The following is a 16,700-nucleotide window of genomic DNA, read 5'->3' on the forward strand; positions in this document are numbered from 1 at the left end:
TAATTTGTATCCAAAAGAAAATTGGTAAGAACTCAGTAGAATTGTTGAAACCTGGTATTCAGAACTACACTCAAACTCAAAGTAGAGCTTATAATTTGGAAAGGTAGCAAGAAAATTAATGTAAAATTTTGAACCAACAATAATGGTTCAGGTCTCAAAAACTCCAGATGTGAAATGAAACCAATTCATGTACCTGAGTTGCAATAGCAACATCAAACATGTCAGCACTAAACACAACAACAGTTGGGACATAAAACATTGAAATTGCAATTGGTGCAACTCTTTGACTCTTTCCCTCCTCTAGTAAACGAGTGGCCTACATTTCTTCTGTGTGCAGAGTTTCCAGAAGCACAACTTCAGATAGCAAATCTCTCTGACATACAGTCAGTCCTGTAATCATAATTAACTTCCACTAAACAAGAGAGAGAGAGAGAAGCAATGCTTCTGTGCAAAACTTGGACAACTTCTCAATCAGTATTCAAGGGTACGACATTCTTGGTCCCCAGAAAAACTTCTACTATTACAGCAATGGCCACGAACAGAAGTGTTGTGGCTTCTAAGAGAAAGATATCAGCGGATGAAGCTAGAATCTCTCTTGTATTTGCCTTAGCTTCTCAAGCTTCATCTGTTTCGCAGAGACGTAAATGTTCATATAATAAAACCCAAGCATTTTTGCTTGTGACTCTTTAAATTTGCTTATGAAGCTTTTCTGAATGATGTTATGTGTTTCTTTATGCAGTTTTATTAGAGTTGGCTAATGAATCTGCGAAGTATCTTTTTCCGCGGAGATTTCAAAGTTCTAATTTGGAGGAAGCCTTGATGTCAGGTAGTTTCTAGCATTTGATCTGTGTTCAATTATCTGTATGCGTTTTTCGTAATACTGTTTTTGTTTATGTAGTACCTGATCTTGAAACTGTGAAGTTTACTGTATTGAGGCGAACAGAACAGTACGAAATTAGAGAAGTTGAGGTATCATATATTTATCTTCTTTCCACTTAATCAAGAGTTCCTCTTGCATATTTGCTCCTCTTAAACCTGATAACAAGGCGATCATGTTGGGAAGACGGGAACATGAATGCATTCAATATGTTTGAGGTGCGACTAGTTTGCAGCCCCATTTTATTGAGCCTGTTGACATATATGAGCCTCTAATATATTAATAGAATTGACCATTCACATAACTTCGAGCTTATGGAGAAATTGGCAATTTAACATGGTATCAGAACCACTTGGTTTCTGAGAGGTGTCTCGGGTTCAACTCCTACCAGTGAAGATGTCCAGTCTTTCTACATGTGTATTTACAGCGTATCCCGCTGAAGGGGAGTGTTAACATATATGAGTTCCTTGTAGTGCCGCCTAGTGTGGGGTTCTGAACTCTTAATAAAAAAATCTGCTTTCTTGTTCCACCAATGACCAATGGTTCACTCCTCTTGGTAGTGTAGCTCCTGTCTTGGCACAGTGGTCGGTGCCAGAATTCACTTCTCTCCGAGTACTTGCGAAGATGATCCAGTCAGTTTTGCTTTGATTGCCACCCACTGAGTCTTGACCTTCTAGTGAACCAAGTTTGTCTGAAATGCTCTTACAGCTGGTCTGGAGTCAGACTCTACCCATATTTTCGTCCATACCATCTCTATAGCTTTTGTTATAGGCCCCCAATATATGTCCCTAGAGTATGTAGTTCCATTGTGAACCCTCATTAGTACCCCCAACCTGCAATTCTGGGATTTCCTCTTGAACGTGCAACATTGTTAAGCTTGATTATACCAGCCGGTAGAGAGTTCCAATGACACTTGATAATCTTTCGGATTCTTTTGATATTGTTTAAAGTCCTGCAGCCTTCAAAGTAGAAAAGTCTTGCATTGTGTAATCCATGTTTGCTCAGCGTGATTGTTTGTAGGCTCAAAATCCTAACAACTCAATCCTCTTGAGATTTTCTTCTTGTTTGTTGTTTGACAATATTTTGATTCAAGTTTGAAGTTCCAATATTCATGAACAAACACTCAACAGTGGATTGCATTATTGAACAGCCTTACTTTGTAGCGGAAACAACAATGCCTGGGCAGGATGGATTTGATTTCGGTGGCTCATCTCAAGGTTTCAATGTCTTAGCTGAATATCTTTTCGGTAAGGTATGATAACAATTCCCCGAAGAGAAAAACAAAGTTGAATTATATCATTAGAGGTGTACTGTGTACATCACAACTTTATGCTGAATCTGAACCTTGTGATATTCACAGAATAATGCAAGCGACAAAATGGAGATGACTACTCCTGTCATTACTCGGAAAGCTGAGTTGAATGGCGAGAAAATGGAGATGACAACACCTGTGATAACAAAGCAGGTATTGACTTATTGCCTGGCATTATGAATTTTAGGGAAGATCCTAATTTCTTTGCAGTAGTTAAATAAATACTTTCCCTGCTCATACATACTCTTAATAGCATTGTCTAACATATGGATAATTCAACTGTCTGCTTTTGTTGTACTACATTCTACTCATTATCTGTTTTGGTTTTGTTATTAAGTCGGGAGATCAAAAAAAACTGGAAGATGTCATTTGTCATGCCTTCCAAGTATGGCGCCATCTTGCCGCTACCCAAGGATCCCTCTGTGAGGATTCAAGAAGTCCCCAAGAAAATTGTTGCAGTTGCTGCATTTTCGGGTTTGTTGTTATTCTTTTCCATAAATAGCACCCTGGAAACAGATCTACATCCTAACCCTTCATGCTCAGTATCTACGAGAAACATTATCCTCTGTCTTTCCATTTAATTGATAAAAGAACCAGAATATATATAAGAGAAATAAAGGTTGTTTCATGTAATTACTGCCACAAGTTTTTAGTGTGCAGCTTCTGACAAATGTTTGTTCTTATCGAAACTTACAATTCAAATGCTTGATTTAATCTGATTCATTGTAAGGTCATTAGTGTGCAGCAGAACTTGGACATTATAAATTCAGAATATATATCCAATGATATTTACCTATCTTCATGTCTAGTTCCTGTATAATTTATAATTTAGATATGCATAGAGAACACTAACATTTTCTTATGATGACACTATGTTGTCTTCAAGAATCAAAAACCACTCTGAAGAATTTTGTACTCAACACATGAGAAACATTCCATGCAAGATACGCCAAGAAGTAAAGTTAGGAAATGCTATTTTGAATTACTGTAATTTTAGAGTGTGACAGATCTCCTTTTCCGATTGCTACAGGTTTTGTTACAGATAGAGAAGTTAAAAGTCGAGAAGTAAAGTTAAGGGATGCTTTAAGAAGTGATATGCAATTCGAAGTAAAAGAGGGTGCCCTGGTGGAGGTTGCACAGGTGAGATCACACGTCCTACTGTCAAATTGTATATTATCATATGTATGACAGAATGCCATTTTGCAGTACAATCCTCCATTTACACTTCCATTTACACGTCGCAATGAGATTGCACTGGAAGTTGAACGGAAGCAAGACTAGGGGCCTCACCTGTACAAATATCAAGTGCCTCATCCCCAATTTGATACACTAAAGATACATAAGAAAATGCATACAACACACTTAGACTCAATAAGTTGGGATGTATCTATGTACATAAGTACCATGCCCAGGGCAGGGGGTGAACTGAAGGAGCTCTTTACTGTAGCTGGCGTGCTTATGTTCTTATATGTTGATTTGTATTCAATATAATCTACGTGAAAACTGAAAATCCAAAATAGTTCGATAATTTTTAATGTATTAATGTTGCAGAGTCATGATAATGGCTAGAATTTATCAATTCTATGGATCTACCAACATTTCGTTTGTAACTCTATATATAGATTGAAAGATGAAAAATGTCAAAAGATCCAATAACATCCTTCCACTAGGACCATTTAGTAGGCCACAATTATTGGGAATCAGTCCACGACAACAGAGACCAATTTGATTTCCTTTTTCCAGTTTCTATAACAGCCGTAAATAGGATGTACACGCGGCTAATAATGCGGCCGACACGGTTACGTGGACCAATAAATCTGTTCTTACTGTTTCTTATATAGTTATATCATCAGCAAAAAAAAAAAAAGGTAACATTTGAAACTGACACCTGAGGAACGGTTTCTTCAGTAATACCACCTCTCAAAAGTCAAAACCCCCCCAATTCTAGATTCCATCTCCAAAAAAATTTATATCAATCAATGGATTCTTTCAATAGATACACCTCTCAAAACTACGCACCATCAGCACCCACGTTACCCGATAATTACGGACAAGAACCACTTTCTCCTCCAACCCACCAACCCTCTTCTTCTCCTTACAAGTCTCACGGGTCGGGAAAGCCCAATTACTCCCAGCCACAAGCGGGTCATGGGCCACCATCGTCTTCATATGGATCCACTTACGGGCAAGAACCCACATCCTCTTCTCTGTACAAGTCTCATGGGCCGGGACAGCCCAATTACTCACAGTCCCAACCACCACCGTCGGTGTATGGGTATTCTTCTGGGCCAAGTTATGGAGGGAATTTTGCAGCTGGAACAGATCCAGAAGTTATTAGGAGTTTTCAAATGGTTGATAAGGATAGGAGTGGGTTTATTGATGAGAGAGAGTTGCAAGAAGCACTTTCTTTTGGGTATCAGAAGTTTAGTATTAGAACTGTTCAGTTACTTATGTTTCTTTTTAGAAATCCAATGGAGCCTTCTAAAATGGGTGAGTTTAGTCTTCTTGATTTGTTTATGGTAATGTTTTTTCCCCCTATGTTTAATGGCTTTGTTTTCAGGACCTAAGGAATTTTCTGCATTGTGGAAGTGTCTTGGAGAATGGCGTGTAAGTGCTTATACTTGGTTGTTTTAGTATTGAGTTCAAAAACCAATGTTAGGGTAGTGGTGTCAATCTGGACTTTTTGTGAAAGGTGTACTAGTTCATACAGTGACGGACGACATGAGAGACAAACAAGCCAGCTCGTGAATTGTGAGCAAATTTCCCGCAGGTCAACACCCAAAAATAATAAAAAAGAGGGGGGGAAAATCTAGTCAGTAAAAATGTAAAATACGATATTTGAAATTCTTCTCCAACACACTTTGGCAGTTTGTCTTCCAGCTTTCTTCCCTAACACTGTTTTCTCCCCAAAAAATATATATTCATGCTCTCATTTTAAACTTGCAATTTTCTCTCGTGGCGATCTTTTCTTTATTATGGACTCAATTTCTTTCTCTCTATCTCTTTTTATTATTGGTTTTTTTTCCTAGCCTAACCTTTAGGTATCCTCGCAATTGTTTGGTATTCAAATGGAAAATGAGGAAGTTAGTGGGGTAAATACTGAGGTCTATATTCCCCAAGTGTTGTAATGTCATGCCCATAAAAGGTCAAGATTTTGAGTCACTAGTTGATTCTAATTTTTTTTTTTGCAATGGTTATGCAAAAGAAACTGGATTTAGTATTCAATGTTGGTCGGAGAGGAAAAAAGATGACGATATCATAAGAATATAATGAGAAATGAGTACGTTTGTTACAAGCAAAGAAAATGTTTACTAATAGCGGATAGTGACACAAAAAAACATCGAGACAATTCAAAAAGATATTGTAGCAAAAAATTGCAGTACGGAAGTAAGCATCTGGTGTGTTTGTAGTCAGTGTATTCATTGGATTCATTGAGGGGCATAGCCACCAGTTGGCAACCCCACAAGAATTCACCTTCTAATATCTCATCGTGGAGTTTCTGGTGCACAAATATGCTTAAGTCAACAACTTAAATTGGTATTAATAGCATCACATCAACAATTCAGTCTTGGAGTGCATTTTGGGGAATTCTACATAAAGAGATTTAAATTACATTCGTAGGGATGAGTGTAATGAGATGAAGAGGCATGAAGGAGCTATGTTTCATGAGTATTTAAAATAGGGGCAAAGTAAAAATCTTTCATATCCCCTTTAAGATTGTAGATGATGAACGAAGAATTACCCATTGTAAGTGTTTTTGGACCGATATGACGTCTAACGAGCTTACAATTATTTATTCTTCGTTCATCATTTCATCTTCTGCCTCAATCTTAAAAGTGAATGAAAGACTTTTAGTTTCTTCCAATTTTAAATACTTGTGAAACATATCTCCATCATACCCTTTCATCTCATTACGTTTATCCATACGAAGGCTATGTAAATCTTTTCGTATAAAACCAATATGCTCTACTCTTGCACTCCAGTAAAATTGAATTGTTCAATAAATACACTGACCACAAACGCACTAGATGCTAACCTCCGTACTACAATTTTTGTTATATAATCTTCTTTTGAGTTACCTCGACGCCTTTTTGTGTCAATGTCTGCTGTTAGTGAATATGTTCCTTACTTGTAATAAATGTATTCCTATCTTTCTTCTTTTCCAACCAACTTCGAATACTAAACCCAGCTTCTTTCGCTTAAGCGTTGTAAAAAAATTTAGAATCAACTAGCGTCTCTTTTTCAACTAGTATCCCTATTTTTAGGTTAGATATTAAAGATACTTGGAGAATATAACCTTAAGTATTTTCCCAACACCACTCACTATGTAGTACTTTGAATTCCTCATTTTCCATTTGAATACCAGAGTGCAAAGATACCCAAAGGTTGGGCTAGGGAAAAAAAAATAAAGAATACAAAGAAAGTGAGAGAGAAAGAGATTGAGTCCGTAATAGATATCGAGAGAGACAATTGTTAGTTTAAAATGAGTGCATGATTTTTTTATTTTTTTTTGGGAGAAACTATTACTGGGAAGAAAGGTGGGAGACGGCGAAATACCGAAGTGTGTTAGAGAAGAATTGTAAATCCCATATGTTACTAGATATTTTTCTTTCCATATATTTTTTTTCTCTTTTTTTTTTCCTTATTTTTGGGTGTTGACCTGCGGGACCTACCACCTATGAAAATTACTCACAATTCACTGAAATTGCTTGGTTCTCTCCCATGTCCGTTTAGGAACAGTCCATCCTTGGACAGGACTTCTAGTTCATAACTTCATATGGTTGGTAAACTCTAAGTATATTGATTTAGAATGATTGTTTCTGAAAAGCATTTTGTTATCATGTGTGAATCTTTATTGATTGACGTTTTTATAAGACTACATATTAGAAAAAAGAATTAACTGTGCTAAGGTGGTAGCCTTGAGTAGTCATGTTAATTACTAAGGACAAAGTGCTGTATAAAAAGTTGGAGAATGGGATTTCTTGAGTCGCCCCTTGACTATTAGTAAATTGGAACAAGGGTAAACGTCATGTTTATTGTAGTGTGTTGGACTGTCGGTGATCGGTATAATGAGTGTTTTTTTTTAATTTACTTAAAGGATGTGTGCTAAGAGAAGTTACTAGTATATACTGTTAGCTTCTGAGCAGTTTTTAGACTTTAGACTATAGATGGACTGTCAAATATCTATATATTGCACACTAGGAGGGCAACAATAGGTGGTGAATGGTTGTTGACTCGGATTAAGGCATTATATTAACTCCAAAACAGCTGAGAAAAAAATATCATGCGGTGGTAAATGATATACATTACATTTTAAGGTAGTCTCTACTTGGTTGAAAGCTGGGTGTCATGGCTATTGTGGACTGATATTCCTAATCCAAGGTATCTTTATTTGCAAACGGTAACGTGATCGTTATCCTTCTGAATTCTGATTAGATAGATATCTGAACTTTTCCAACTAAAAGAAGTTTTAAGAGCAATTCTATCTTGAACATCTTAATATAGGGTTATAACATAAATTATAAACTGATGTGTGCAACCTCCTCGCCACCCTTTCTATTAATGTGCTCTGTTGAAAGTGTACTCTTATGATATTTGGTATTCACTATTTTAATTTGTTCACTTTCTTAGGCCATATTCGAGAGATTTGACAAAGACCGCAGTGGAAAAATCGACACAACGGAACTGCGGGATGCTCTTTACAGTCTAGGATATGCAGTACCACATTCTGTCCTCCAAGTTCTGATATCAAAGTACGATGATGGAAGTGGCAGGAGGGGTGAACTAAATTTTGACAGCTTTGTAGAGTAAGTTATTGTTATCCTGTTCTTGTAGTGCATAAAATTTAGCGACACTTTTTATGTGACTGCTTTGCTGATATATTTTGTTTGGATGTACAGGTGTGGGATGATTGTAAAGGTGAAACAATAAATTTGTATAAACAACAACTTTTTGAAAGGAGTGTTAGGGACTATATTTCTTACATATGTGGGGCTACTGTACAACTGTTAACGGTTGTTACCTTCTTGTGTTCTTACAGGGTTTGACAGAGAAGTTTAAGGAGAAAGATACGCGTTACACTGGATCAGCAACACTCGATTATAATACTTTCATGACCATAGTCATCCCATTTATTGTACCGTGAATTCTTTTGACAACCTTTTCTTTGTGCACTATTGGTCCTGTCATCTTTTCTTTCGTGTTTCTTTGACGGATTAGGTTTTTGCTCTTTTCTTTTGGTGAAGAGTTAAAATATAGGGGCTTTGTGTAAATTAGTGAAAGTTACTGTTGATGATTGTTGTATATGTTTATGAAATACCTAAACTAATTGATATTCTTGTATTCTGAACAAAACTATTCGAAGGACAATGATTTAGATTGCAGGTTATTTCTGCGATTTACATATTTGGGAATTAATTAGAATTTCGAATCTTGGGTAATGGTGGGTGTTGATTTAAAACAATCCAAACATGATGAATGTCAATCATATGATTGCTCATGTATTTCCTCGCAAGTAGAGCAGATAACCACGGTATAAGGCCTGGAAGATAGCAGGAGTCTTTCAGTGAAAGACAAATTACTGTATCTGTTCTAAACCTGCTGAATTTGATATGCTGCTGAGTGCTGGCTAAGTTGCTCTCCCTAGTGAACCTTGTATGGTATTTGCCTTGTATATATGCGCATCCTTTACATTTCGTTGTATGTTCTCTGGATTGATGTGTTTTAATGTTTCATAAAGGAGTACCTGAGTTCTCGAGACCGTTTCCAAAGACTAGAACTCACAAATGGCATTTACAGGACATCTCTTAATTGCTGCACAAGAGCTGGCCGAGTGGCCGGCCTAGCACTCAGTTGATTGAAAAAACAACCATAAGGTTTAGGTTATACGATAACAGCCAATTTGAGTACTATAATCAAATTTCTGATTCTTAGACAGTTGGACCCAACTACTGTTTTTTTTGGTAACAAGACCCAACCATTGTTACTCCATTTTTTAGCTGGCAGTGATATGTTGACTACACAATGCTAATATCTTCGCAGTCATGTCTAGTCTTCCAAAGTTGCTTAGAGTCCTAGACAAGAAGCTGCAGTTTGGTGCGGTTAAACATCATTAAGAATATGGAATGCTGAAGATTATACATAACACAAAAGGCAATGTTACAATTTTAAATTGGGTACCCTTTTAAATTCGTGTTTTCTTTTATCAGGTGTTACTGGCCTAGAGAAACAAGGTTATCTCTCTTTTTTTTTTTTATGGTGGGGACCGTGGAATACACGGGTTACCTAGAGAAACAAGGTTATCGGCCCTATTGGAAAAGTGGAGTTCTAGCAGGCAATGGTAAGTTAATACTAGTAAAACTACTGCAGTTTCAATAAATTTTCATGAAACCTAGACCAGATCAGCCCGAGCTGTGCTTGGCCTAAATAGGCAGAATGTTGGTTGGATCCTGTTTTTGTAGCTTGACAAAACAGGAGTTGCTAGGGCTAATTGAGGGATAGGAACAATATTTTGACGAGTAAATCGGCAGACGATCTCCTATCTTGATCTGAATAGGGAAAAAACGGGGAACATTTCCCGATTGATCCTGTAATTCACTTTAAAGAGGACTTTGAAATCATTGCTCGATTACACAGCAATAGTCATTTTGCATGAAAAGATGGTTGTATTTGCAGTTTTGCACTAAGAACTCCTTTGCAGCGCCTTTGTAGAGCGACTGAGTGACTAGGCTATATGCCTGTATTATCAAATATTTTTAGCCATTGACTGACATAGTAGCATTCAACAATAACACTCTGTTTTCGACTACTTCACGTTCAACAATCACAATTGATACATATTTAGGATATATAAATTAATTACAAAAAAAAAAGTACAAAACAAAAATGGTCCATTGAACGGGCAGAAAAATAATATAGATTAAGTATGAAAAAGTAGCATGGGAGTGATTTCCATATGAAAGAACACCACTTTCTAGTCTAAAATTCAAGAAATATGAGCATCCATGGGGAATTTCAATCAGCAAATGCAATAAAGAAAAACTGTCTCGCTTGATTGCGTGATTGCTTACTATAAACGTGAAAGTGATGATCCAATTGGGAAGTAGGACACCAGAATGGGAGCTTTACTTTTGACCTTCTTCAATCCATTTGTGGAATTTACAACTTCACTTCCATTTGATTTATTCACCTGAGTGCTAACTTTCTCTTCTGACGAGACTCGGCTAGAACCAATAAAGCAGCTCAATAAACTAGAGGAAATGGCCATTGAGATTAGCTTGAGAGAGCTGAGAAAGATTAGTTTATTTACTAATTAAGTATGATCAACTGTGTTCTTGCCCTTTCAATACAGACACAAAAGTCTATATTTATAGCACTACATTTCTATGTTTTCTTGGTTGCCAAGTAAAATTTGGAATAGAGAGTGGCTTTTATTGACTAAATTTTCGTCAGTTGGTGGTCTATTATTCAGTCACATGAGTTTCCTCAACATTTCTTCTTTTACGTCGCATTAAGTGAGGAGCAGATCCTAGGCAATATTAGTAGCCATCAATGAAGGACAATTTCGGATTTGCATAGGCTTGAGCTAATTTCTAATATAATAGAACTCTTGACGAAAAGTGACCAAAGATGTTCCCCATCACTATCAAGAAGTGTGGATGATTTTGATGAAGTCACCGTACCAATTAGAAATTGCCGTGTGCGGCAGTCAACCTTTGTGGACAGATATGACGAGCCTCTCATAGAACTTCTGAATGAAATGACCAATAAGGATATATATATATATATATATATAAACCCCATAAAAGTTACTAAAATAAGGAGGTTTTAAGTGTTTATAAGTTGTTCTAGTAATCAACCCGAACATGTCGAAGCATTTGGCATATATGAGACATAACCAGCTTGACAGGAGAGGCTCAAGATATTTGGGGGCCCTAAACAAAATCCGAATACTAATGGATGGGAAGAGTTTTTTGGTTGGAGAAGGGCGATGAAAACGTAGAATAGAACGAGGAAACGAAGGGTTTTAGAACTAATTTAATTTTCTAATTTCCATTTTAAAACGTTATAAACCGTTAAAATAATGGGCTGAAAAATAATAGTGAGCTAAATTATATTGGGGGCCTTGGGCTGCGGGCCCTAAACAGTTGCTTATTTGGCTATAGGATAGAGCGGTCCCTGCAGCGTTGATCAAACCATGGTGAGGACCTGATTAACCTTGAATTATGTTAATATAAAACTTTGACGTAACTTTTATATCGGGCACTTCTACATTCTCCAACCATTTCTAACAATTTCATTATTGCTTATTTTCTTTCTTTTTTTTCGTAATAGTTTAACAAAGTCTTCTTGATGATAATATGGTCCAAGGTGAAGTCATAAAAATATATAATCCTTTTTTTTGCTAAGTAAGTTAAAAATTCTATTAAAGAAAAGGATTATACAAGTACATTAACAGGACATCACTCCCCCTAATCTACTTGGTTCAAGCAAATCGCGTAAAGGTTTGATAAGGCACCTCCCATTTATGAATCCATGGGGGTTTCTCATTACAAACAATTAACTGATCTTTCTCTAGGTTTGAGGCTTTTTTGGCTATGGCATCCACCACGGTATTCCCTTCCCTCCATATGTGAGAGAGGTAAAAGAAATGTAGTCTCTTCATGCAATTACGCCATCCGTATTCATCATCGCCACGGCATTGAATTGAAGTGTAAGCGAAACCGCAGAGTCGCGATCCGATTCCACCCACACATTCACCATCCTTTCTCAATAGCGATTTCCACACTTTCCAAGATACCAATGCTCTCGCCTAATAACTTGTAGCTTCGCCCGACCCCTTTTCCACTTAATTAGCGTAAAAATTCCCATCCCCGATCCCTAAAGGTCGACTCATACCCCACCCGCGACTGGATTACCTTTTAGCGGCACCATCGGTATTAATTTTGATCGACCATAGGCGGGGCGAAAAAATGCCCTCATGGACCCTCTGGCTACTTGTGGGTCTCATGCTCAATCCCCAAGTTCGGTAATCTCCAGTTCTTGTAAAGAGTTATGGGTGTGAGTCGTCGAGAGTAGCCGCAATATGGATCTCTTTTCAATCCGATTGAAACAATCTTGAAGTGTGGGAGTTCTTCCTTCAAAGTCGCTCTATTTCTAACTTTCCAAATAGCAACCATGCCACCACTAAATCGCCACCGTCCCACAACCGTTTCAGAAAGGGACTCACTTGTTGGGACCGACTTATTGCATCTCTGCCTGTTTCTAAAGCTTGCTCAATTTGAACTTTCCCCGCCACCAATTCCAAGTCTTATCGGCAAAATCACATTGCCACAAGAGATGGTTCAGTCCTCTTCTTTTGTCCACATAGCTTACATTTTGACGCTTAGCCGATGCCCTTCTTCTTAGTTGCTAAATCTGTCATTTGCTCTTCCACTATAAAGTTTCAAAGCGTTAGCCGCTAGCTTGGGATGAGTAAAGCGATTCCAAACAACTCCATGCCAATGAACCCTTACTCCTTTATTTCTAATAGCTTCAAAAGCCGAGGCTGTAGAAAATCACCCTTTAACTTCGGTAGCCATATTAGTGTATCCTCCTCACCTCTTCATGTCGTTAATGCTTAGACCCGACTTTTTGTATCACTCTAGGATAGCAGGTGGGCAATATATGTGACCGTTACCAATGATAGCGCTTTTACTCTAGAGGAGCGACTCTCGAAGTTCCTTTGTCGGTAAGATGGAGTGCTTCCTGGATCGAGCGTGTGCCTGCCCATCTGTCCCTCCAAAAATCAATCCTACTGCCTGACCCCACTACCCATTGGCTTCTTGAATCGATATCATTCAGGGCTCTCCTGATCCCAGGCCAAATGGAAGAGTACTTGTGGTAACCAATTTGGGCTCCATCCGTCGTTAGGTACTTGAGTCGCATGAACTTTGCAAAATCATCCGAACCACATTTAAAGTTCCAGGCAAGTTTCATCAACATGGCAAGGTTAATTTCTTTAAGCTTTTTTATCCCCAAGCCTCCTTCCTCAACTGGTTTACAAACCTGTTCCCATTTCACTGTGATTGCCATCTTTTTACTCGAATCCCCTGACCACAAGAAGTTTCTCATAGCTCACTCCGCTTCTTTAATGATACTCGCTGGCCATTTGTACAAAGCCATGTTATGTATAGGTATACTGGAAAGCACTGCCTTGATCATGATGCTTCTCCCTTGAAAGGATAGTAGCCTTCCCCTCCAATTGGCCATTTTCGATCTGATTTTATCAAGCAGTATGTGAACCCCTGCTCTAGTAACTCTTCCTTTCGACAACGGTACACCCAAATATTTCTCTGGAAGAGCCCCTTCTGCTATACCAAACTCCTCAGATATAGCCCTTCTCCGCGCAAGTGTGATGCCACCCAAGATGAGCTTGCATTTAGCCTTGTTGAGAAACCGCCTGCTTGTTTGTTGGTATCTAAAAAGCAAATCTGAAATATGTCTCAAAATTTCTCGGATCTTACCATTCGCAAAGATGATTATGTCGTCCGCCAAAAGAGTAGGTGTGAAGGCCCCATCGCCCCTCGTTAATCACCATCGATCCTACCAGGTCTCTTGTTTCTCAATTCTAGGATATTTCTACTCGGAACCTCTTCACTAATGCAAAGAGGAGCGGTGATAAGGGATCTCCTTGCCTTTAGACCCTTTCCACCTGAAAAGAAGCCGCAAGGCCCACCATTGATAAGGACCGACATTTTAGGCCGACTTTTAGAATACAAGTGAATCCAGTTGATGAATCTAATTGGGAAACCAAATCAAGCGAGAACTTGAAATAAGAATTCCCAACTTAGAGTATCGAAGGCTTGAGAGATATCAATCTTCATCACCACATTCCTCCAAATCTGCTTATATCCACTCATTCACCATTTTCGATGCAAGCCCTATATTGGAGTGCACACTTCTCCCCGAATAAAACCTGCTTGCTGTGGAGATATGATCCCCCCAATGAACTTATTTAGTCTAACTTGGAGGATCTTAGAAATAATCTTCATGTTGAAGTTACTCAAACATATTGGCCTGAAATGGATCAGTTTGACCGCGTTTCTCTCCTTCGGGATGAGTGACAAGAAGTTAGAGTTGAAACCTTGTGGGATTCTTGGATCAACAAAAAAGGACTGTATAGCAAAACACACATCGATCCTAATAATAGACCAACAAGCATGGTAGAAGCCCCCTGAGAATCCATCTGGCCCTGGAGAGCTGTCCGGGTTCATCATAAACACCACTTATTGAATTTCTTCGTAAGTGGGGGTTTGGGACAAGAGCATTGCATCCATAGCCGAAAGAGAAGGCTGGATGGGACAAGAGCATTGCATCCATAAAAATATATAATCCACGCAATGAGACAGCGCGCAATATCATGTTAAAATTCATGTATATATGCCAATTAGAAACAAGGAAGTCTCGATCTCCACTATGTCCATATGATAGTTACTAATATTGTCTAAAATCAGGTCGACTATATACACGTATAACGAAAAGAAATGTGGAGGAAAGTAATAAAAATAGTTGCGGTCTTTATTTATCTAGTCAAGAAACTTCAACCTTTATTTTGAAAATTCAACTCCATTTTACTTGGCAGCCCTGCAAGGAACATACTTCCTTTGGACATAGTATATATATATATATATACTAGTTACTGTGCACATGGTACCCACGTGGGATCCACAATTTTTTTTTTTTTTTTTTTTTTTATAAACACTAAATTACTATTTTGCCCCTAAAATGTTAAAATAATAATAATAAAATATAAAATGACCAAAATGTCCCTACGTCCACGCACATTCACTATTTATTCGACCCCTCGTTTTTCTATATATTAAAAATATATAAAAAAAAATAGCACAGAAAATTAGAAGTAAAAATACTCATTTGTTTACTTTTTTATTTTTATTTTTTTTAGTCTTCATGACTCAAAACCCCATAAAAGTTACTAAAATAAGCAGGTTTTAAGTGTTTATAAGTTGTTCTAGTACTCAACCCGAACATGTCAAAGCATTTGGCATATATGAGACATAACCAGCTTGACAGGGGCGGCTCAAGATATTTGGGGCCCTAAACAAAATCTGAATACTAATGGATGGGAAGAGTTTTTTTGTTGGAGAAGGGCGATAAAAACGTAGAATAGAGCGAGGGAAACGAAGGGTTTTAGAACTAATTTAATTTTCTAATTTCCATTTTAAAACATTATAAACCGTTAAAATAATGGGCTGAAAAATAATAGTGGGCTAAATTATATTGGGGGCCTTGGGTTGCGGGGCCCTAAACAGTTGCTTATTTGGCTATAGGGTAGAACGGAGGGTTGATCAAATCATGGTGAGGACCTGATTAACCTTGAATTATGTTAATATAAAACTTTGACATAACTTTTATATCGGGCACTTCTGCATTCTCGAACCATTTCTAACAATTTCATTATTGCTTATTTTCTTTTTTTTTTCGTAATAGTTTAACAAAGTCTTCTTGATGATAATATGGTCCAGAGTGAAGTCATAAAAATATATAATCCACGCAATAAGATAGCGCGCAATATCATGTTAAAATTCATGTATATATGCCAATTAGAAACAAGGAAGTCTCCATCTCCACTACGTCCATATGATAGTTACTGATATTGTCTAAAATCAGGTCGACCATATAGACACGTATAACGAAAAGAAATGTGGAGGAAAGTAATAAAAATAGTTGTGGTCTTTATTGATCTAGTCAAGAAACTTCAGCTTTCATTTTGAAAATTCAACTCCATTTTCTTGGACATATATATATATATAGGAAGTATGGGCTTGCAAAACATATATGAACTAGCGCAGTTGATCTTGTTAAGCTAAACCTGCTCTTTGTTCTCAACCTTTTCAGCTTAAAAAAAGTATATATACATGGCCTTCTCATTTAGCTTCTTCAGTTGTTTGGGTGGTTCTAATCGAGTCTCGTCCGAGGAGAAGGTTAGCTCCAAAATTAGTAAATCAAACTCAAAAAAATCAGTTAATTTGAAAATGTCCAAGAGTAGAGCTCCCATTACGGTGTCCTACTTCCCAGTCGGATCATCGATTTCTCGGTTATAAAAGCAGCTTGTTAGTTAAACATTTATCTTCGATCTGTATTGTTTAGATTTTGATCACATTTCTCTTTGTACACATTCTTTTGTTCTTCATGTGAGAAAATACTCTAGCTAATTAACGCTTCATACTGAACTTGTGTAATCTCTTTGTACACAATCTTTGTAATCTCGTCTTAATACAATACATTTAATTTGTTCATTACTATATGAATCAAGTTCTTCCCAGATGTTCTATCCCCCCGCCCCTTCACTGAAAAAAGAAAACACACACACAAACACACGGTCATCCCAATTAGACTATTTTTTTTATGTGTATTTTAGGGGGAGACCCGAATTTCCCATCTAAGGGGGGATGGGATGGGGATGGGATGGGGATTGGGATTGGGATTCTAGTGTGTGTATGGGTGGTGGTA

General features: G+C 37.6%; 3 protein-coding genes across 4 annotated transcripts; 2 read left to right on the top strand and 1 right to left on the bottom strand.

The window, feature by feature from the left end:
- The first annotated feature begins 245 nt into the window (after positions 1-245).
- On the top strand, positions 246-3,768 carry LOC147482890 (heme-binding-like protein At3g10130, chloroplastic). Of its 2 annotated transcripts, none has more exons than XR_015206999.1 (8): positions 246-640; positions 740-826; positions 899-969; positions 2,028-2,129; positions 2,238-2,342; positions 2,527-2,663; positions 3,220-3,329; positions 3,396-3,768. XR_015206999.1 is itself a non-coding variant. In XM_086581535.1 (8 exons), the coding sequence occupies exons 1-8, from the start codon at positions 439-441 to the stop codon at positions 3,468-3,470; spliced, it is 882 nt and encodes a 293-aa protein (XP_086437661.1). In that variant the 5' UTR covers positions 291-438; the 3' UTR covers positions 3,471-3,768. The 2 variants fall into 2 exon arrangements, 1 of the variants encoding a protein (XP_086437661.1); XM_086581535.1 differs by having other exon boundaries at positions 291-640; positions 2,534-2,663.
- Positions 3,769-4,032: 264 nt separating this feature from the next.
- On the top strand, positions 4,033-8,592 carry LOC147482891 (putative calcium-binding protein CML48). Its single transcript, XM_086581533.1, has 5 exons — positions 4,033-4,679; positions 4,750-4,796; positions 7,821-7,996; positions 8,090-8,108; positions 8,230-8,592. Exons 1-5 carry the CDS (start codon positions 4,169-4,171, stop codon positions 8,332-8,334), a joined length of 858 nt encoding a protein of 285 aa, XP_086437659.1. The 5' UTR covers positions 4,033-4,168; the 3' UTR covers positions 8,335-8,592.
- Positions 8,593-13,304: 4,712 nt separating this feature from the next.
- Positions 13,305-13,924, bottom strand: LOC147482892 (uncharacterized). The gene is made up of 2 exons (XM_086579445.1): positions 13,765-13,924; positions 13,305-13,660 (listed from the first exon to the last, which is right to left on the bottom strand). Exons 1-2 carry the CDS (start codon positions 13,922-13,924, stop codon positions 13,305-13,307), a joined length of 516 nt encoding a protein of 171 aa, XP_086435571.1.
- Positions 13,925-16,700: the final 2,776 nt, after the last annotated feature.

This window comes from Coptis chinensis, chromosome 8, assembly GCF_015680905.1.
Source record: "Coptis chinensis isolate HL-2020 chromosome 8, ASM1568090v1, whole genome shotgun sequence".
NCBI lineage: Eukaryota > Viridiplantae > Streptophyta > Magnoliopsida > Ranunculales > Ranunculaceae > Coptis > Coptis chinensis.

Bases quoted from the DNA above. Each gene is read 5' to 3' on its own strand.
- LOC147482890 (XM_086581535.1), top strand. From the start codon at position 439: ATGCTTCTGTGCAAAACTTGGACAACTTCTCAATCAGTATTCAAGGGT. The intron at 2,664-3,219 runs GTTTGTTGTTAT...CGATTGCTACAG, and splicing joins TGCAGTTGCTGCATTTTCGG to GTTTTGTTACAGATAGAGAA. The intron at 3,330-3,395 runs GTGAGATCACAC...GCCATTTTGCAG, and splicing joins CCCTGGTGGAGGTTGCACAG to TACAATCCTCCATTTACACT.
- LOC147482891 (XM_086581533.1), top strand. From the start codon at position 4,169: ATGGATTCTTTCAATAGATACACCTCTCAAAACTACGCACCATCAGCA. The intron at 4,680-4,749 runs GTGAGTTTAGTC...CTTTGTTTTCAG, and splicing joins AATGGAGCCTTCTAAAATGG to GACCTAAGGAATTTTCTGCA. The intron at 4,797-7,820 runs GTAAGTGCTTAT...TCACTTTCTTAG, and splicing joins AGTGTCTTGGAGAATGGCGT to GCCATATTCGAGAGATTTGA.
- LOC147482892 (XM_086579445.1), bottom strand. From the start codon at position 13,924: ATGTCGGTCCTTATCAATGGTGGGCCTTGCGGCTTCTTTTCAGGTGGA. The intron at 13,661-13,764 runs GTGATTAACGAG...GACATATTTCAG, and splicing joins GAGACCTGGTAGGATCGATG to ATTTGCTTTTTAGATACCAA.